The sequence below is a fragment of the Clarias gariepinus genome, chromosome 26 (assembly GCF_024256425.1).
Source record: "Clarias gariepinus isolate MV-2021 ecotype Netherlands chromosome 26, CGAR_prim_01v2, whole genome shotgun sequence".
Classification (NCBI taxonomy): Eukaryota; Metazoa; Chordata; class Actinopteri; order Siluriformes; family Clariidae; genus Clarias; species Clarias gariepinus.
Genome location: NC_071125.1, coordinates 21,553,239 through 21,576,565, shown reverse-complemented (window position 1 = coordinate 21,576,565; position 23,327 = coordinate 21,553,239). Strand labels below are relative to the sequence as shown.

The following is a 23,327-nucleotide window of genomic DNA, read 5'->3' as shown; positions in this document are numbered from 1 at the left end:
AAGGTCGGGGTTCGAGCCCCAGCATCGCCAGGTTGCCACTGTTGAGCCCTTGAGCAAGGCCCTTAACCCTATCTGCTCCAGGGGCGCTGTAAGCTGGCTGACCCTGCGCTCTGACCCCAGTTTCCTAATTGGGATATGCGAAGAAGACATTTCACCGTGCTGTAAAGTACATGTGACAAATAATTGGATATTCTTTCTTCTATTCATATGCAGGCTTAGGGGTTAGCACTGTGGCCTCACATCTCTAGGGTCAAAAGTTTGCCACCTTACTTGGTCTTTTCAACCAAGTAAGGTGGGAAGTCGTTCTTTTGAAAGTAGAGCGCTGGAGTATGATAATGACATATAGCAGACACAGTTTTACCACACCCAACCTATAACAGCAACAAGCCATACTAACAGATGTTAGTGACATAACTGCAAAACTAGAAATTCCTGAATGTTGCACATAAAGTCTGGTTACAATGTGTAATGAGATTTGACTGTTCACTTGTATTTGGGTCAAAGGCTCTGGGTTTCCCCTCCAAACCCAAAAAACATTCATATCATAAACTGAATTTTTGCATAAACTGAGTGAATTAGGAAAGATAGGTTTATTAAAAATAATATTTTAAAACTACAGGTAAGCAGTTGCAAGTATGCAATGATTTATTCATTAAATGACATTGTTCACACAAAAAAATCAGTATTAGTAAAAGAGCGGTGTCTGTTGCAATCTGGTATTAGTGACTGCAGACCACCACCACCCCCAGATGATGGGGAGCCCCTCCCTTTATGGAGCGACTGTGAACCCCTCTAATAATAGGGTGCCCCCCTATAATATTTGGGGGTCAACCTGAAGCCCCCCCCCCCACCATGGGGTGACCCTGAAGCCCCCCCCCCCCCATAGGGGTGACCCTGAAGCCCCCCCCCCCCCCCCCCCCATCATGGGGTGACCCTGAAGCCCCCCCCCCCCATCATGGGGTAAAATATGAAATTTCAAATATTAATGCAAACTATTTATGTACAGTATGTTCAGTGAAAGTGACTTACAGTACTCAACCAATCTAACTTGAAACCTGTTAAACAAATTTTCTTGAAATTTAAACTATTAACACAAACAAGTTCAATACAATTGAAATAAACCACCCAGGCATCAGCTGACATTCTGAAGAAAAATCGTAAAACACTTCTCTGGTGATGCATACAACACTGAATATTGCAAGAGATCCTCAAACAGTCGTTCTTATACGACAACAGCAAATTGTGTACCAGCATTTTGGACCTTATTATGTAATCAACATGGGTCAGACTTCCCAATGCACAGATGAAAAGAGAGGGTTAAAATGGTGGATGGCAAGGATAACTACTGCTGCAAACATCCTTCTGGGTTGCTACAAAATCTACAGAATCATCGTCAGTCTTTTTTAGCCATAGTGCCAGTTTAACAGTCAGCGTTGGGGTGTTACTGATGATGTACCATATCAGAACGTCCCCTCAGATCATCTACATTAAGTGACTGTTACGTGCAGGTGTAGTGCACGTATGTGTGCGTGCGTGGCTGCTGGTGCCGCTCTCTCTCTCTCCCTTCCTTTCTCTCTCTCCCTCGCTCTCCTTGCTATGGGAAGCCCCGCCCTGATTAAGCGTGCCGTGACGTGCGACGGGATTGGCTGGCCTGGGAGAAGCACGTCCTTTTAAGCTGGCCGGTGAAAGCCGGAAGCGCGTGCTGTTGTGTTTTTGAGATGTGGATTGTGTTGGCTGTTGTATGCAAACTGTTGGGTCGCGCCGGTATTTTTGTGAGTTGGGTTAAGTGTTTTGTTTCATTCTTTATGTTTTTGTTCTCTTTTGTTGTAAATATTGTAAATAGTCTTCTGTTTGTTTGTATATACTTTTTTTTCTCTTTGGAAGCAGTAGGGGTTGGGTGCCATTTTCTTTAAAACCCGTTTTCTCCTGTTTTGTGTTTAGTTAGGGAGTTAGGTTAGACTTATGTATTTTGTTAATAGTTTCTTTTTTCTATAGGTTAGTTAACTTACGGGAGGAGATAGGGAGGGGTTTTGTTTATTGTTTTGGCCTTGGCCCAACCCTGAAGCCAAGAGCTTCCTGTGTGTGTGTGTGTGTGTGTGTACAAGAGAAGAAAATAAAAGACCACGCACACTTAAACCTGGTTGAAAAGGGATCTTTTTTTAATTTTATCTTTTGTTGCGGCCCCGAACCCTAGACTAAGGGGTCGTAACAGCCTCATAAAATATAGAAAATAAAAGTAATAAAATCACACTTTAATACAATAAGGACTCAGGACCAGATGAGACAGCAAACACGCATAGAATAAACCAGGTTACTAACAAGTAGATTTGAAGCATATGGCCAAAGAGCTGAACCCTGAACCTCCCAATGATGGGGTGTCCCCTCAACACCCAATCATCCAATGGTAGCACCTGATATCCACTGATGATGGAATGACTCCAGCAATGATGTGGAGACACCCTGGCCCCTGTCATCGGTGCATTAGGACAAGAACCCCCAAAACTCCACTGCCCTATGAAGACTGTGTGACCCCATGACCCCCTGGCAATCCCTTGACAACAGGGCAAGAGGCAAGACCCCAACCCCACGCCAAAACCCACCAACCCCTGACAACAGAGCAAATATACTCCCATGACCCCCCCCCACCAACACCCACACACACTTTGATGGGACCATTGTGGATTTCAATATGATTGAAATAAATAGATAATTTACATAAAACTGTGTATTTTTGTTTCTTTTAAATAAAGAAATAAATAAAGATCCTCAAGTAGCCAGCAATGATTTTGTGAAAAGTCCAAAATAAATGTTAAATTCTCTTCTAGGCTACATATTAAGTTGCAATTTGCTTGTGCTTACAAAACAACCCCACTAATAGATGCCATGTACTACATAATGCATAACCATATATGTGATAAACATTACTATTTCTTTGTGGAGAATATGGTTGCAGTGTATATTTTTCATTGTAATTGTATAAATCTCCCCCATATGCAGGCTTAGTGGTTAGCACTGTGGCCTCACATCTCTAGGGTCAAAGGTTTGATTCTCGCCTTGGGTCTGTGTGTGTGTGTGTGTGTGTGGAGCTTGCACTCTGGTACGCGGTTTCCTCCTACAGTCCGAAGACATGCAGATTAGGCAACAAAAAAAAGTGAATAAATGCAAAGGGGATCACCATGGGCCTCCACGATGGACTACAGAGGTTCCTACACTAATGTTTAAATAACTTAAGAAAAGGAAATTTAAATCAATATTTAAGATTGTATGGGGTTGCTCAGATATTAAGTAAAACCAACCACACTACAGGACGTTTTATTATTCATGGTCGTATTGTGCAGTACTGCTATCTAGTGACTGAAAAGTGAAGTGTCGCTATGTATCTCGCAGGCGCAGAAGAGGGACGGAAAACAGCGCTAAAACAGTAACTCAAACTAATGTGTACGGAGGCAAACATGTGCAAAATGTGTACAGATGTTATTGATATATATAATTTTGCCTTAATGTGTAATCTCGAGTGGGCAGCATGGTGATGTAGGGGTTAACACTGTCGACTTGCGGGGTCAGGGTTCGATTCCCACCTCAGGACTCCATGGAGCTTGCATGTTCTCCCCGTGCTTGGTGGGTTTCCTCTGGATACTTTCCTCCTACAGTCCAGAGACATGTAAATTAGACTAATTGGTGTTTCCCTGTGATAGATTGGCACCCATTCTAGGGTGTACCCCACCTTGTGCCCTAAATCTCCTGGGATAGGCTCTAGGCCCTCTGCTATATCCCCTGTATACAGGATAAAGTGGTATAGACGATAAGTGAGTGTGTAATGTCCATGAATAAACAGCAGCAGAAACGTTTTATTAACAAATTAAAGACAATTAATAATGTCCTTTTGTGTATATACTTAGGTCTACACTCTCAGCACAACAGGAAAGCGGTTAGGAAAGTTATTTTGTCTATTTTTACTGTTACAATCATGAAAATCGCTGCTGCATTTTGTCCCACAACAACGTTTTACCATAAATACATATACAAATAAAATATGTATAATAATTATAATAATAATAATAAGGGAATACAGAGCAAATAGGCCATGTGCCCCTGACTGCTAGAGCAGATGAAGTTTGTGCTGGCTACAAACAACAACACAGAATGACATCACAACGCCCAATCCGCAATGTGGTCTTTAGTCTTTTTGCTATATAATTACAACATACCAGAACTTCCAGAGATGCTGTACTGTAGGTTCACAAACTGAATTATGACAGGGTGGATGTCTGTCAACTAAGACCAAGATTGAAGGTCTCTTCATTGTCAGTCTTTGACAATAAGTTTTTTTTTTTCATTAATAGCCGTCATCCTTCAGGGAAAACAATGATGTCACCAAGTTGTGCCAGTTCCATTGCCAAACTTATTTCCTCCACAGTGGATCCAAAAACAACCTGATAGTTCCTCATTCTCACTTCAGCGAATTTCCCAGTTGATATGGCTACCAACAGGCAACAATATCATGTACCCATTGTGTGTAAATACAGCTAAAGTACAAAACACTACATTCTGCACGTAGAACTAAATACTAAACTATTTTTGGCACTTCAGTTCTGACTGTTGTGTCAAATGTCAAGATCCTTTTAAAATTATCCCATGGTGGTGTGAGAGCAGTAAGCAACGTGCAAAACATGCATCCACCCATATAGTCTGTAGTATGAGGAGTGAAGGCCAATGGTCATTACCATTGTATTAATTCCCATTTTTACAACCATGATAGGACCTCCAGTCAACATCCATACCCGCATTTACACACCATGGGCAATTTGGGAACACTAATTAACCTAATCTGCATGTCTTTGGATTGTGGGAGGAAACCCACCAACCACAGGTAGAACATGCACACCGATCCCAAAGTGGGATTTGAACCCAGACCCTGGAGGTGCAACCACTAACTACTAAGCCACTGTGCCACCAGTAAGCAATCGCATATACCTTTAATAAACATGTCTGTTAAACCTTTTTCCCACTGAGGTCTCAAAGGAGATATATCTTTGGTTGCTCTTTCCAAGGGTGGAATGACATCAAAATCTTCAAAATTTTGGTGATGTCAGTAATTCCTTTGCCATACAGGCACCTCCAGGTTTCACCACGTCTAAAATTCCTGCCTAAGTCATTGCTTTTGGGTTTTTACCCTGGATCTCTGTGCAATCCAAAATAACGCTCTTTAGTGATACAATTGCAGGGAGTGTAAGACTCAAAAAAAAATCTGTCAAACTAGTGAGCTGGGTCTTGGTTATATATCTACTGTCCAGGGGCTAAACTTTTGTTATTTATAGACTGACTTGTTCTCGAGTCCACAAGGTTTAGTTTAACCCAGTCAAAATGTCTGTTTTTTATTTGCCATGTTGTGACTGAAGACACGTCCAGGGTGTATCCAGGTGTGTCCAGGTTCTAATAAAATAAAAGAATGGACTGAATGCCATAAAAGGACAAAATTCTAAAATATTTCTAAACTGTTGCTGAGATTTTTTTTTTGTGAGTCATACTGAACTAAACTGGTTTAGTTGCATTTCTAGCTTTCGTTTAGGAATCCTGCTCATCGAGTCCAGTGTCCTGGGACTCTCACTGTACATGTATGTGACATAATGAATGGGTGTCCTTTATTTCCTGTTTATATACTGCTCTTATCCATGTGTATGAGCTTAAGTATGAGTAAATACCTGCTTAATTCATAACTTAACACTAAGGGGGGAAAAAAACATGAAAGTATAAAAATAGGTTTTAGATCCAAGATCCATCAAATATGTAAATGCATCTATTGGAAATGAAGGTAAGACATAAAATGTAATCGATATAGATAAATAATGAAATGTGTGAAAATCTATCTAAATGCAGAATATGACAAGAGAATAGTGTGTTCCCTCCTGAGCCCCTGGGCCCTCCTGGGTTGGGCCAGGTGACACACTTGTCGCCAGGTGAGGACACGCTTCTAACCCAGCAACGCTCCAGCATTTCACTTGTAGACATCACTTAGAACCTATGCTTCCATATTGTTTTATTTTTCGACATTTGGATCACATTTGGTTTTTAGGTAAAAACAGGTAGGAGAACTTTCCTTTTCATTGCTGAGCAGTTTAACATAGAACCAACCATCCAGGAAACATTGGAAGTACTTATACATCTGTTTTTGTTTTTATTTTACTTTTATTGCATTTTGATATTGAAATGTTAGATAGTTTTTCATTTAGATGTGCTTTTAAAGTCTTTCCTGAGTGTAGTGATTTGATTAAAGCTGGACTGTTTGAGCTGATCTGGTGACCATGAAACGAGCTATTAGTGGCCAACTGTATGCAGGGGGTATGCAATAATGACATATTACACAATTATAATCCAGACAATCACAATTATTATCTGCTTTTTATTCTGCTGGTTTTCTTGCACAGGTGAATTCGGGGTGTGCAGACGTTTTCAGGTGCTTAAGTCCCTTGAATTGCAACCTTAGAGTGTAATAAGTTTACTGTAACACTTCATCTGGTTCCAGCTGAACAAACACATACACTGCAGGTGTTAATAGGATTTGTCTGTTTAATCTTCACTGGAGTAACTCAAGCCTTTTTTTTGGAGACAAGTCACGGGACAGGATGAGCCAGTTTTCTTCTTTGTGTTCTGGGTTTTACCTGTGTCAATTAGAGCAGTGTACTTTGCATAGCTTAAGGACTCGTCATACTGTGCTAAAAGAGCGCATTGAGATCTAGCTTGTGTTTAAACTTTTGCTGAAACTCCATCAAGCCTGGTGTGGTTTTGCTTCTTCAGCAAGCTGACAGGAAGATGTCCCATGTAACGAAATCAACAACAGGCCCTGATTGCACGGGGGAGAGCAGCCCGGCCGGAGACGTCCGAGTCACCTTAGACGAGCATGAGGTGAACTTTAGATTTAAATAGTTAATAGTTAATAGAATTAGAGGTTAACAGTTTAGATTTGATTTGAGGGAGAAAGCACGTCTCGATTACATTGGACAGGCCATGTTTCAGCTGGTTTGTGGTATGAGCTTTGCTTTTACATAGAAGGAAAGAAATTTTAGATTTTAAAATATTTAAAGTCCCAGATGCACATACTGTAGTTATTTTAAAAAAAAAGACAATTTGTGGAATTTAGATATTAAATGTATGTTTTGTCCATTTATAAAGATCTGGATTTTAGATATTACATGTAATTAATACAAATTTATAAAGTCTGGAATTTCCTACGGGATCAATAAAGTAACTATCTGTTTATTTATCTCACAAATTATAGGAATTTAAAAAATCATGTTGAATTTAAATATGACCTTTTTCAAATATGAGCAAGGGGAAAAAAACTTAAAAACTTCGCAGTCACAAATTCAACCCCGGCTCGAGAAGATAGTCTGCGTGGAGTTTAATTTTCTCCTTGTGTAAATGTCACCTTACTTTTGATCCTCTGATTTCCTTACGCCCTTCAAGACGTGCTAGTACATTGATGGGCGAAGAGAATCGCCCCTAGGTGCAAATGCGCCTGTGCATGGTGCTCAGAGTTGGTCTGGTCTTGCTTCAGGGTGTATTTTTAGTCTCATTGTTCGTTTATTCATTTAGTTATTTATTCATCCCTTAATTCATCCTCAGTAAGCTTTACATTTCGGTCAGGGTTACCATGGATCTATGTAGCTGTGAGGCAGGAACTCTACCTACCTGTATGTATGACAAAATGTGACTTATAATTTAATTGAAGAATCAAAAAAAAATGTAAACATTTTCCTTGACATTTGTATTCATTTATTTACCCTTTCAGGGAGTGAGTAGTGTAACCCCACAATCATCCACAACCAGTTACAAACAGAGAAGTGAAGAGTTCAGGAAGGCTTTTAAAGAAGTGTCTGAGACAGAACGACTTATAGTAGGTGAGTAATAAGGCAATGCAGATTGGGCTAATTGGCACCTCGACGTGAGAATGAATACACTGGTCACTATTAGCCTCCATTGTCCCTAGTTGGATTACAGAGGTATTAATGCACTAGAATGTGTTTATATTATACAGTGTCGTTTTATATCTCTAACCCCCCCCCCCCCCCCCCCCCAGAATACAGCTGTGCACTGCAAAAAGAAATTTTACTGCAAGGACGCATATTCCTGACAGAAAACTGGATCTGTTTCTACAGTAATGTCTTTCGGGGAACGAAGGTAAGAGAAATAAAAAATAATCATTTGACTATGATTTCGCTTAGACTGAAGATTTGCTACAAAGTAATCCAAACTAGGGAGTTATTTTAATGTCATTTCTTTTAGATAATGGTGAAAATGAAAGACATCACATCCATTTCGAGGGAGAAGACAGCTCGACTGATACCAAACGCCATTCAGATCACCCAGACCAACACAGACAAGGTGAAATGAAACCACCAATAGAAACCACTAAACTGCACATTACTGTCCAATTAATGTTTATGATGCCTATGAGGTTGTACTTGGGATTTTGTTTATTTTTTTTATTTTAAAATTAAAGTTTTTTATAAACTTTGTGTTTTTTTGTGATACTGCTTCCACACCTCTAGATCTTCTTCACGTCTTTTTCCGCAAGGGAGAAAAGTTACCAGAGCATTTTCCGGATATGGCAGAATTTTCTGATGGAGAAGGTAAGCGCTGATGTGTTCCTCAACAAATAAGGCATTCTGTATAAAAATAGATTGTACATTTTGATTGAGTCAACCTTTGTAATTAGATGTAAAACAGGTTCGGTTTGAAAACATTTACTCTGATCGAGGTCTGAGTAATCTCAAATGCCAGCTGCACCTTAGTACCTTAGAAATATTTTATAGCTTTTTGATACTAAGCATGGGCCGAGACGGTGATGTATCATCAACTGTTTCCGCCTTATAGGTCCAGCGTCTCTGGTTCATATCCTGAGTTTAGGTTACTGTTTTCTTTACACGATCTCATCATGAGTGTTTCAGCTCCTTTAAACATCCCTGTAGTGTACAGGTGGCCCATCCTCGGCGTATTTCTGCCTCACACCCAGTATTACTGGCGTAATCTCCTGATCCTGAACCAACCATAAACAGTGGTTACTAATGATGAATGCATGAACGATATTGAACACCGTGATCAGCCCATTACTGGCCAGCATTGAAGGGTTAGGTTCTGGTTCTGGTTAGATTTTCCCATTCATGCTTTTTAAATGTGGTGCAAATGTCATGACAATGATCTGGGCTAGGATTAGGATTATTTTTTAACTTTAGAAACCTTTGTAGAAATTGATCTGAGGCAAATACTTTTAGTGTTAAGAATGTTTTTGGAATGTGGCTCTAGTCAATCACTAATTGTAGAGACAGAGTATATTGTGGTGGGCGGAGCTTCATAAACAAAGGTGTAGGTGTGAACGGGGATGGCCTTAAGAGCAAAAACTGACACAAATTAATACTTTAAATCCAACAACTTAAGGATGAAGGAGAAGGTTATCTTATTAACCCTTTTTTAACTCTGTTTGATTTTTGTGTATACATGAAATGAGATACATCAAATGCATTTTGGGACTGTTAAGGTACAAAATAAATATGAAACAGACATGCAAATAGTGCATCATTTTCATCATTTAAATGTGCATGACTTTGCAAAAAAGGAAAATTCATGCTGAGCACGTGAAAATATTTCAAATTGCTTTGCTGTGTGAATTCTACTTTGATTGCTTAGTGCCACTTTTTTAAACATTTTTTAAACAAGATATCTATTTTAATTAAATTTGAATTATTCAGCCATTAAACATTTTGATCTTAAATATATCACAATACATCACCTAGTTACAAACCTCTCACTCAATCATATATATATATATATATATAGATACAATAAAGCCAAGAACTTACAATAAAGAACTTACAATAAAGACAGAACTTACATAATGCACCTATAATTCATTTAACATCATGTTATAAGAAAATAATATTTATTCTTCCCCATAATAAAGGTGATTAAACCAGTGAGTGCTGTGTGGACTCATAGGTGTAATTTGGAGTGGTGGGGGAACTTAATGAGAGTAATACAAATTACTCTCTAAATATAAAAATATTCATAATAATGACAATTTTAAGTAAATAAAATTTTAATTCTGTTATAAAAATGTGACAAAGTGAATTTCCTGATTTAATGTAATTGGAAAGCAAACAGTAACATTCCCACCGCGCCTGTGTTAGACTTGGTTGCATCCAATCCATCATTCTTAAGTAACTTCAGGCGCAAGCAATAAAAAAGTGCATACACAATTAAAAGAGGCAAATGGTAAAAGACCAACAATAAAAAAGCATATTTGCAAATAAATAAATAAATAAATCAGACACTCCTACATTGGTAGAGACACCCCCCCTTTCCCCCCAATCATGTTGAACCCAGAGTTAGGTCATAGTGTTGACTGAGAAGCAGCGACGTAAAAGTGGGAAAAACAAACCACAATCACTTTAGACGGGAGTTTCACACAAAACAGCCGACAGAATGTAAAGTTCAGCAGACTCTCTGGGTGTGTCCTTCTGCTTTGCATAATAAAACAAGGCTTTCTGTCAGCTCCTATGTTCAATGTTAGGCCTCTGAGGGGTTAGAAGTTGTATTTTACAGAGTATTACTTTAATTCAAGTTTCAACACTTGTTATCGCCAAGCAAGAATAGCTATATTAATAAATCCCTTGAAACCCAAGCGGTACAGATCTGTGCTGGCAGAACAACATAGGTCAATAGCAATTAAAATCAAAAGTACAGTATATGCTTATACTGAAGCCTTGCTGGTGTGTGTTAACTGGGAGACTTCAGACTTTAAACTGTGCATTTGGGTTTTTTACAAAAATGCAGAACTATAAAATACACTCACTCACTACGAGCAATTTGGTAACACGGATTAACCTAATCTTTGGACTGTGTGAGGAAACTGGGGTACCCGGAGGAAACCCAGCGAGCACTGAGAGAACGTGGAAACTCCACGCACACAGACCCGAGGGGGGAATCGCCCCGGAAGGTGCAAGGCGATGGTGCTAACCTCCATGCCACCATGCCACCTGAAATAAAACTCAGTTCATCATTTTGCATATTCAGGTTGTGTGCACAATCCTGAGCACTTTATATGTTTGTAAAAATGCACATAAACATCCTATATGACAAGCTAATTTGCATACTTTACGCTAATAAGAACGTTAGCATAGCTTTTGGTTTTAATTAGCAAACGGGTTAAGATTAGACATGGGTAATTAGTTTCAAGTTTTATGAAATAATTAACTCGTGAAGTGAGAGCAGTCAATCTGGCAACCTGAGAGTCAGCGCCAGAAAAGGCTTCCTGGTTGGTTACACGATCAGAACTGGCGCTCGGTCCCAAAATCCTTTCTATTGGACGTGCAGTTTGCTACGTAGGGTGTTCATCACGTCACCTCGTTCTCTAAGAAGCGCATGAACACAGGGCGTAGAGCGCGGTTTGGGAGTGATCCCGGGTGTTTTAGTTACAAAGGTCAGTTTCGTTTATTTGAAGGCCAGCGACAGGTAGCAAGCGCGTTTTTCCCTCCCTGAAGCACTTGTTCGTAAGTAAAGCTCACTTAAAACAATCTAACATGTTGTCATTAATATTTATCTGTTTACTACATGTTTTGGGAATGTTGTAATTTAAACGGCACGCTCTGTTGTTGTTGTTGTTGTGCGCGTGTCTTTCATGTTGATTGTTTGATGTTTGTTTACTTTTGATGTTGGAACATTGTTTCCAGTTTTTGATGCTTTGTAGAAAAAGGTTTTCTTTTTAATCAAGTTCGATTGAGATTGAGGTTATTTGACACTTTTAAAGTTCCCTGTAATTGATTTATATATATATATATATATATATATATATATATATATATATATATATATATTAGTATATAATTTAAAATATATACAGCTGTTTGTTTTAAAGCAGGTGCTCTTGACGCCAGAACAGGGAAGAGCAGCTGGTTTACTCTCAGTCTGAGTTAGGTTCCTTTTCCTACATGTCTGCTGATCCTAAATACAGATTGTTAAGCGAAGGACAATGGTTAAACTGTGCTGGATTTCAAATACAGAGAGAGACAGAGAGCCCTGACCACCACAAGTTTGACTTTAAACTTGAATCCAGAATATAATGATGACGACTACTAAAGTTATATTATTTCAAAAAAATGAAATAAAAACACACATTAGTCATTGTTTGATGTTAATCAAACTGTGTTTAAAAGAAAAAGAAAAAACTGGTTATACCTCTGTGTATGTGTGTGTGTGTGTGTGTGCGTGTGCGTGTGTGTGTTTTAATACACCCTGATTGTTTCAAGAACCGTGATATTATTCAAACAATAACCCTGAAGTTGGCCGATGTGATTGTAGGATATCAGTATTGTGTTCTTTCAGGTTGTTGAGTGTATTTAATGTGTCCCTGACATACACACAAAGCCTGTTTGTTTGTTTTTTTGTATCAGAGATTCCACTTTCCTTCTTTTTTATTAACTCTATATTTATTCGGCTACTCACAATGAGGGCTCACCACAGAGGACCATCTGATCATCAAACAACTTGGCACAGGTTTTTGCCCTCGCATTTTATCCAGGCTTGTGACCGGCACTTTATGCAGTGACTGGGTAGTATATGTAGGGTGTGGCAACCCACTGATGGCAGGGCTCGAACCAGGATCCTTAGATCCCCAAATCGATAACCTAGAGCCACCACTCCCCTTTCTTCTTTAATAACTACTTAAAAAAAAAAAAAAAAAAATCTAGTTTGTTAATCAGTGCAGTGGTTTGCATAAATGTGCTTCTATTGTTTCCCTGAAACTGTTAAACAAAAACAAACAAAAAAAGTAGCCAGGTTGAAAAAAGCCATATTAAGGATTTGTCCTATTATATTTTTGGAAGTTGTTAATGAATTTTCTATAGCAGCAGCTCTGAGGTTGGTTCAGCTGAAATGTTAAGATTAACACACTCTTTTTATACGCACACTGAAATTATCTTTATCGAATATCCCAGTTAGGAAGCTGGGGTCAGAGTGCAGAGTCAGCCAGGAGCAGATAGGGTTAAGAGCCTTGCTCATGGGCTCAATAGTGGCAACTTGGTAGTACTGCGGTTTGGACCTCCAACCTTCCGATCAGTAACCCACAGCCTTAACCAACTGAGCCACAACCACCCTTTACATATACACATAATTAACTGGAACTATAAATGTATAAAAAGAGGGCTTTTGTGGCTCACTGGTAGGTGTTTCACCTTACTTGGGTTCGATTCCCAGTCAGTGTCCAAACCCAAGCCTGGATTAAATAGGAGGGTTGCGTCAGGAAGGCCGTCCAGGGTAAAATCAAGTTGTGTGACGATCAGATAGTTCACTGTGGCGACCGTGTGACTGAGCAGTCGAAAGATGAATGATGCTGATTTCTGTATTAAATGAAAAAAATGAGCTGTTAAAAAATTGCTGTGGCATGAAAATAATAATAATAATCATACACTTCAGAATGGACAAATAATCAACTTTGTGACAGACCAGATCAAACCGTTCAGTTGTGCATGATTATTTTCCTTACATTCCTTGCTTTTTTTTTTTTTTTTTTTTTTTTTTTACTTTATCCAGATGTTTTAGCTTTCCTGATGGTCTTGTTGTCAGTGAAAGGCATTTGAAATCAGTAGAAAAAAAACACCGTCAGATCTGTAATGTACAGTAGGTTGTCCTGTATGTTTGGTTGTATGTGTTAGGCTTTCCAAATCAAAAGGTGTAAAAAAAAAAAAAAAACCTTATTTTTAGGAGTATATTTTTACTAAAGTGAATTCTGATCTGATGCTATCGCACGTTAAAATCCAGATGTGAAGGCATTCGAGAGTGCTTAACAAACTTGATTTAACGTGACTTTCACTTTAAACGACACAATAGATCATTACATCTTAAACAGGTTGGGTGTGTTTTTTTTTTTTTAAGCTTGAGCTTAAATCAGGAAAGAAAGGTGGGTTGTGACGGGTGTTGAGTAAAGGCTAGATCAGACAAACATTACCAGGGAGACAACAGGCTTTTGTTGCGCAGGTCGATCAGCTCATTTTGTTGTTTGTTGTTTCTTTAGCGACTGACCAGGCAAGAGCTGTGGCAGATGGTCAAACAGCATTATGGCAATGACTTGGGGTTGAGCCAGGAGGAGATGGATGGTATGCCGATGACATTAGATACAGTTGCACAGACTCAGCCCAGGTGAGTCGACCACGTGCTGTAATATGTTATAAACATGTTGGCTTTATGATGGTGTGAAAGCGATTTATTTATTAATTTTGTTATAAACTTTAGTTTAAGCTTGAACATGAAAGCAGAGGATCATGCAGTAAAATTGGAGAGACCTTCCTCTCTACGACTTCCTCAGATCGAGCAGACGTCACACGAGACCTCGACGCCGCAGGGAGACGACACGCAGTCGTCCATCGGACTGCCGAACACGTTATCTCCAAACGGGGTACAGTTTGTTTTCTGATATGCAGTTTGTTTTAAGTGTAGAAATAATAATTATGGCAGATAAAATAACAGACACGTGCTGTTCAGTAACAATGCAGCGTTTGTGTTTCATTTAGTTTTAAGTTAAATAATAAATGATTGAATTAGAAGTTTGTGTGGTTTAAATGCTACACTTGTTTTTTTTATTAAGGACTAAAAATTGGGACAGAAAAAAACTTATATTAAATCAGAATACTTATAAATTCATAATACTTACACAATCGCAATATAAATCAAATCGGTATCGTGATATCGTATCAGGCAGGTCCCTGGTGACTCCCTTTCCTGCTAAACTTGAGACACGTTAAACATTTTTAGATAGGCATATTTGTATTGTTGCACTTATACCCTAACTATGTGTTTGTAAGCACATTTAGGATGATGCCCGGAGCACGCCGTCTCATCCACGCAGTCCCAATCTGTCCCTGGATCGCTTCAGCAATGATCGAGTGTCCAAGCACTCTTCTCTCTCCTTAGATCTGAATGCCAATGAGGACAGGCTCTCGGATAATAGCCTGTCTGATGACCTGGAGGATGGTGGGAGCCTCTCTCTCTTTCTTTCTGTGTGTGTGTGTGTGTGTCTAAATGGTAATGTGTGGCTGTTTTATTGTAATCATTCTGTCCTTCTGTGTTGTGCAGTGGAACGAGAGTATGTGTCCCAGGCGTCTCAGGGAAGGCTGTACGTGAACAGGGTGTTCCGTTTCAGTGCGGCGAAAATGTTCGAGCTGCTTTTCACTGATTCCTATTTTGCCCAGCGCTTTATGGATGCCAGGAAGATCACGGGTGAATATCACCTTTATATTCACATGTGCACGTGTCATCTTATGGTCAGAAATGGCTCAAGGGAACATAACTGTATACAAGAAGCTATTAAAAACAACAACAAAATAAAATCTTGTCATTTTCAAGTCAAACCGGGACTTATGATGAATTTTCTTGTGACTGAAAGTGTAAGAGCAATTGATACTTACAGAAGACATCAAGCACAGTACGGTGATGAGACTCTTGGCCATAGTAAAACATGTAAATTGTGCAAAGGTTTTAAAGAAGCATGTACGTCCCTAAATGACGATCCTGGCTGCGATGGCTCGGAGCCCATTTGTAGTCATTCCCGCGAACATTCAGTGAGTGGAACATGTGATGCTTGTAAATTGATGGATACCTTGCCACCAACGTGCAGAAGAGACGCATCTGTCTGCGGGAAGTGTACACACGAACAGTGGGAGTTATTACCACATCCCTCGTACATTCCCGACCTCACTCCAAGCCATCACCATTAAAGGAGTTCCTGGGAGGCCAACATGAAGCAGAAAGTCCGATCATGGCTTCGGTATACTGACAAAACTTTCTACCTTGATGGTATCCAAGCTCTAGTGAAACGCATTAGAACGAGCAGAGGATTATATAGAGAAATAAAGAGGGTTTTTACTCTCCTAACTGTTCTGTTATATTGCGTAATCAAAAGTCCAGGTTTGACCTGTACAATTGTGATTTTCAAGCATTAATCCAATAGACATTTCAGAAATGTTATTATATATATAATTGGACTAAAAAATTATGCACTGGAAAAAAAAAATTATGCTTTTTATAATAATTATTGCTGCTTATAGTTTCCTACTTGTTTTTTTTTTTGACCCTTTGTAGGTATAACCTCCACATCTTGGCAAAGGGATCCCTCTGGCTCTATGAAGAGAAACTTAAAATACACCATCACCATCTCCAACCCACTAGTGGGTAAATTTACCACTGCAACAGAAAACCAGGTCAGTCGTCAGTCTGGCAGAACTAATGAAGCTCACTGTGCGTCTGCTGCTTTGTTTTAACCGATTCCACTATTTTCTCTAGACACTATATAAGGAATCCAGGGAGGGTCATTACTACTTGGTGGAATCAGAAGTCTACACGCACGACGTTCCGTACCACGACTACTTCTACACTTTAAATCGCTACTGCATCATACGCATCTCCAAGCACAAGTGTAGACTTCGGTAAGCGCTGGAATTTTCAGCTTGTGTTGCTCTCTCGCTGTGATGTAACGCTAACTGGTGATCAATTCTTGCGCAGGATTTACACCGATGTGAAATACAAGAAGCAGCCATGGGGATTCATTAAGTCTTTTATCACCAAAAACTCTTGGAGCGGCCTGGAGGACTACTTCAGACATCTTGGTTAGTGTCAGACTTTAACTGCTGGTTTTTGTCCTTCAGTCTTCCTGACCGGGTTCAGAGCGTGACATGTCTCCTTGGTCTTAGAAACCACTGCTGATGTAGTTCATCATGACTTATTTACTGTGAAGCTGATTTACTTTGTCTTATGTGCTTTAGACTTTTGAGATTTAGGTATATAATTAAGCAATATCACACGAGAGGGAGTGCTGTTGTAGTGAATATCAGCCTGAAGCCGAAGATGTCCCAGCCGTGCTGATATCCAGCACGACCTCAAATGTAATATTTCTGTTATACAACCGTTCCACAAACACTATTTATTATTAGCAGATTATGATTTATTTGTTTATTTACCCCGTTATTTTGCTCCACCAACACGTATCCTAACTCGCCGCGACTGACAGGTAGTGTAATCAACAGGAGTGAAAGTAGTTTTAAATCCTTACTGGTACTATGTAGCCAAAACGTGAACAGAATAAACCATGGAGGTGGTGGACAATCGAAATTAACGAGATTTACTTTATATGTACATTTATTATTATACGTGCTTCTACATTTATGAGTCTGGTTCCTCTCAAGGTTTCTTCCTTTACCATTTTAGGGAGTTTTTCCTTGCCACTGTCACAGTCCCCCCTGCTCCTCAGGGACAATCTTATCATTTTGATTTATTCACATTCACATTTCATACAACCTTCCATAATTCTTTTGATTGTGTAAAGCTGCTTTTCGACAACGACAATTGTTAAAAGCGCTATAAAAATGGAATTGCATTGAATTAAATTGAATTGCATTATTCCTCTTTAGAATATCCACTCTGCTAACTTTAGGGCTCTGGGATTAAATCCCAAACAGCGCAAAACGGAATGCTAGTGCATTATCCCTTGTTCCACACACTAAGTAGTGCCCTTGATCAGGGGTTGGAGAGGGATTTGGGATTTCGCCTTGTGTTAGAAACTAGTTAGTTTTGCAGCTCGGTTAGTCATAAACAGAAAAACACGGATGGTTTAGAGGCGATTCATAATTACTTAGAAGCAGTTAATAAGTGTGGAATTCCTCTCGTCCAATCATATTACTCGGTTGGAACTACCCATTATGTCGTCTAAATTGACACAACAAACTGCAGGTCCATTGACATGAGTATGCTTTATTTGTTTATTCGAGGCTGTTAGGTTTTAATTTTGATAATCGATTAACAAGTCTTATCAGGAGAGTAATTAAGAGAAGTGATCGGATCAAAGTGGCTGTAAATGACGGTAAGGACAAAGTCCCGGTTTGGATTCCACATGTCTCGTAATACAACTCGTCACTCATGTCTGTTTTTTGAAGGCAGTGCAAGACAAATGAGTAGCATTATTATTATAAAATCTTATACACCGCATCACAGACAAAACATTTTGAGACTTATTTCAACACCTAGTTAAATTGATTCTTCTATTACGTTTCTCAGTATAAAGAAACGAGTCAAAGTTGTCACCCACGGTGATCCCACATACTGTACACTGTAGATGTAGTTGAGAGAATATACAGTATTGCTCGAGTTATATTTTAACTCCTGTACAGGTACGCTTTATATAAAACGCACAATTTTTTTCTCCCTTTTCTAAAAACAGAGGCGGAGCTTCTTGAAGAGGAGGCGGAGTTGACCCAAGGGTCTGGCGATGCTGGAAAAGGCGGTTTGCGTAGAAGGCGGAGGACGTTCAGTCGCTCCATGCAGGATCACAAGAGACCCAGCAGGCAGTTCAGTGTCGACCCCGAGCAGCTCAGAGAAAGCTCCATCGGTATGACTGGTTACTTTTTTTTTTATTTCCTCCATCCTCATGATTGAATAGCAGGAACAGCTTGCAAACATAGTGCTAATGAGTTATACATTCGACGAAAATATTTCTGTATGAGGTCACATGGCTCACTTAGTCTACGTTCACATTACAAGCCACATTGTTTAAAAAACGGAGCCTCGTCTTATTCAGAGCGACGTATTTTTTTTTTTTCTCAGTTTATATCTGAGCAGATGAGAGTTAAGGGCCTTTCTCAACTTGGTTGGTGGTGCTGGGGTTTGAACCTGAGACCTAACGATTAGTAGCCCACTGAACTACCCGATGTTCCTCGTTATTATATAACCACCCTCAGGTTTACCCCTTTAATTTACTCTCTAGATCGCAAACATTTACTAAAGCATCCAAACAAGAAATCCCCCGTTAGTGTACACGCTTGGTTTCTCTGTCAGGCAGGTGTGAATATCTGGCCAAACTGAAGTAGCTAATCCGGTCAGATGTCTCATCATATACCGTACATCTGGTCCTGGTGGTTAACGTAAGCTTATTCTATTAACATTCCCGTTTTTTTTTTTGAGTGAGCAACTGTCTGTATTCAGATAAACTAGTATTTCTTTCAACCAACAAAACTTATTAGCTGGCATTCGTTCGGCCCACAAAAAGGGGTCTATTGAGATGCACTGATTTTGTAAGGTACCTTGAGAAATCCATAACTGTTATATGGATGTTCAAGAAAACACTTTGACCAAAGTTTATGCAGAATGAAAGATTTTGTTTCTTTCTTTAAATCAGGCCGTCTGAATAATTGGATCAGTTTTAGCGAATATATATATATAAAACTTTCATCTAAGCTCTCACAATCCAGACAAAATACATTAAGAATGAAATGTAAGGCACAGCTAGGGCTCAAACCTTTTGATCAGTAATGTGGAACACAATAACCAATCCATAAATTAAAAAAAAACATCTTAGTGCTGATTTACTGAGAACTTTTTATTTTTTTATATTCCTGCACTAATTATGCCTCACTGTTACATTTCATTACAAGGAATTAGTCTCTCTCTCACCTGCACTAGTAGCTTTAGCACATTTTATTTATTTTTTTAGTCACTCACCTTTTGCACACAGCCTGCCATGCTTTATGCCTTATTGTGTGGTTTGCGGTAATACACACTAAGCAAACTGCATGACTAATAACAGCCTTGGTCTTATATTTCAGGTGCAGCAGACACGAAGAATACACAAAAGTGGAACATCACTTCCATTATCGCTGCAATGAGCTTAATGTAAGCCTGCGTACAGTAACTCATCGTTCATGTGCAGTGAGGTGCCACGACTGCTTAAGATCTCACGTGTTGTGTCTTATTTATACCACCAGCTGTTAAATTTTTGAATTTCATTAGTTTTTCTGAATCCGGTCATGGGTTTCTATTAAGTTGATGGTTCTTACATGTCATTTTTTTAATAGTGAAGAATAAAAAACAAATACAAAGTGTAAGAGCATCACATAATCCAATATGTAGATAAAATGGAAGTCAGATGTGATAAAATGGCTCGTGGTCATGTTGGAACCTAACCACGAGCCATTGCTAAAGGAATGCTGAAAACCTACAGTACAGTCGATAAAACATGAATCATTTCTACGATCCAAATGGAGAACATGAATCTCACTGTGGTGCTCTGAAGAGGTTTCCTTACCGAAACGCTTGTTGACATGATTTTATATATTGTATACGTTTATGCGATTTTACTGTTGGTTGAATATCTGTTGATCAGTGTCTGTATGCTAATCTCTGCTCGTGAGATGAACAGCTGTTAGAGTTCAGGTTTGTAATTTTACCCATGTTACCTTTTTTTATTTTTATTTTTTCCCCCAGATTGTTGGTTCTGACCATACTGAACCTGGGACTGTTCTTTAAGCTATGGGCCATGGAGGACGTAGCGCATCGAATGTACTTAAGCACAACGCAGCGAATGAGGGAAAAAAACAAGCCCAGGTAAGAGCCACGCAACATGCAAAGTAAGCGAGAGTGTATTAGAGAATGATGCAAATTCAGACGGAAGCAGGTTATTTTTAATCGCACCATAATCAAGATCGGATGAAAAATTTGCCTGATCCTTCCACTGTGACTCTGTTGAGCCATCTCCTCTTTCGCTTTAAATGTTGTACTGATTTTACTTTGGTTAATGTTTTTCCGTTAATGATTTAGCTCTCACCTGAGTCTCTACATAACAAAGAGATGCAGCAGAGCTTTAGTGTATTTGGGCTGTTCAGAGCTGTCAACTTTCAGTCTAGTTTGCCTGATGCAGCTCAGTTCAACTGCGTCACATCTCTGCATTGCATTCTGGGAGTACAGGGTTTGCAACAACTAGAGTTTGTCTCAAATGAGGAGGAAAAAAAGCTTATTCTTTCAGTTTTATGAGCAAACAGTAAAATTTGTTCTCCAACATTTGAGCATACAGGAATAAGCAATATCAGCGCACATTATTTACAGTGCAGTATTTTAATTTAGGGATATTTATTGTGTTTGACTTTGGATTTTAATTTCTTCTTCTTCTTCCTCTTTCTCAGCTTAGCACCTGACCTGGGCCCTCGACAGCCTTCGTTCCCGAGGAGCCAAGAGGAGACGCGTTTATTGAGGGCCGTGCTACAGGACTCCATCAACCTTCTGGAACAGGTCTGCTATGCTTAGCGATTTTTTGTTTTGTTTTGTTTTTATTACCTCTGTGCACAATCTTTTGCAATCTCAGCAAAGGAAATTCTATCTGCCTCAGTGCTTCTGTGCAAAATATCTTCATCTCGTCTCATATTTCGCTGAGAGGTCTTTTAAAACCCGTGGGTTTTGTCTTTTTGCCGTTCGTGACATCTCCTCTTTCGTTCCACAGTTACGCAACTCTCTCGTGGTGCTCCAGCAGAACTTCCACAGGTCCAATAAGACAGCTACTCCGCTATGACCTGCTGCCTGGTGACCCACAGAGTGCAGGAGAATTTGTCCCACAGGGGTTTCGCCCACATAATGGGACGCCGCCGTAGGCAACTGTTACCTCAGAGACGCCTTTCCGCCATCAGGTGTTTCTACCTCAGGCCTTCTGCGCTGTGGTTGTTTTTGAGCCGTTTGCGGGCGTGTAGGGATTTGTGCTGGAGCGGGGAGCGATGCAGGCCCGTTGCCCCTGCAAATTGTGAGCTCAGGGTACATTTAAATTCACAGGTGTCACCTTTTCCCTTTTGATTATTGTGTAAATGCTTGCAGTCATCAACCTTAATTATTGAATGTATCCAGTTTTTGCCTGTTGATTTGCACAATTGTTAACACCTCTGTTTATAATCTCTCTCCAGGGCTATGTGAGTGTGTGTGTGTGTGTGTGTGTGTGTGTGTGTGTGTGTGTAAGCAGGTATAATGACTATAAATATAAATATTCCGTTAGTGCACTCTTAACCAGAGCATTACTAAGCTAATTTATTATTATTACTTTTTTTTTTTTTTTTTTTACCATGTTGGTAAATCTGTTAAAATCTACTGACCACTGTTGAATGATGGGTAAATATTCTGCCTGCGTGTATAGGACATATTACAGATATATAAATACTACAGATTTTTAGTTTCTAGATTCATAGATTCTGGATTATTTTATGTTCCTCTGCAGGAATACATATGTACAGCAACGTCATAAATGATGCCGAGAACGGGACAGGTGTGTGTAATTATACTTGATTTTTTTTATATATATATATTTTAGCTGTAAGTTGTTTAAGTGACATTTTGCTGTAATTTGTAATTGTACAGATTGTAGAGACTTAAACAGTCGTAATAATATTTTTGCACAGCAATTCCCCAAAGATGGTGGAGTTTAAAGGATTTTAAGCCAAGCCTTGTAAATCTTTTCATTTTCTTCGTGGAGATTTTAAAACTGTGTGATGTTTATTTATGCCTTAAATAAAAAAGACATGTTTGTCGTGATTTTGCAGCTTATAGTTGTATGAACACTAGAAACTTTGTTTCAACAGAGGAAAAATGTCTTTTCTTTGACTGTTGCTGCTCTAGTTGATTAATTTCCCACAGACTGAACCGCATCACAATAATGACTCCTGAGCCTTGCATATTAAAAAGTAATGTAATACACTATGATTAAAGTTAAGAATTGCTGGATCCACATTAAAACCAACATTAGTTTAACAAAGTCTTTACAATTCGCTGATGATCATTTTCAAGAGCTATATTTGAGAATAAAGTGCCCCGTTGTGCATCTAATAAAAGCTTCTCAGTGTCCCTGTGAGAAAACGTTCAGTAATTTGAGTCTACAGTAAAGATTCACCTCCCAAATTGAAAGCTAAGCAGGACACTGTACAGGCAGGGCTCACATCAGTGTTGCCAAATAGAGAGAAATCCCATAACTTGGAAGGCGACAATGCATAACACTACATCATTTAATATTGGATATCCACTTTATTAGGAATAAAAGTAATACCTCTTACACAATATATAATATGATTTTTAATTCCTTTATATTGGCTGAAACTGCTAAATATATTACGGTATGATCTGATTAGACTATACTATTAATAACCTGCAATCAACATGGATTCTCATGTAGATCTAGTATTCATTTGTTTTGTTTTATTGTTTGAAGATAACCAGATTTACAGGCCAGTCACCTTACTTGTCTATTTCCACCAGTGATTTATGATTGCTGCAACAATTAATTTTATTCCATGCCCTCTAAACATATTCAACTTGTTAGATCATTAAATCCTAGCGACGAACACGTGTACACCTGCACATTACCTAATACAAGATATAATTAAGATTCAGATCAAATGTGCTGGTTAAGGTTCACGTCAAGCATCAGAATGAGGGTGTGACCTGTATAAGTTTGACCTTTGACCATGGTTGTTGTTACCAGATTG

At 39.1% G+C, this 23,327-nt stretch overlaps 1 protein-coding gene across 1 annotated transcript; it reads left to right on the top strand.

The window, feature by feature from the left end:
* The first annotated feature begins 5,791 nt into the window (after positions 1–5,791).
* On the top strand, positions 5,792–22,380 carry gramd1c (GRAM domain containing 1c). The gene is made up of 18 exons (XM_053488376.1): positions 5,792–5,812; positions 6,796–6,903; positions 7,790–7,898; positions 8,078–8,178; positions 8,284–8,382; positions 8,550–8,630; positions 14,066–14,190; positions 14,284–14,446; positions 14,862–15,021; positions 15,124–15,267; positions 16,129–16,247; positions 16,330–16,472; positions 16,549–16,652; positions 18,260–18,427; positions 19,641–19,707; positions 20,299–20,418; positions 20,994–21,099; positions 21,308–22,380. Exons 1-18 carry the CDS (start codon positions 5,792–5,794, stop codon positions 21,374–21,376), a joined length of 2,007 nt encoding a protein of 668 aa, XP_053344351.1. The 3' UTR covers positions 21,377–22,380.
* Positions 22,381–23,327: the final 947 nt, after the last annotated feature.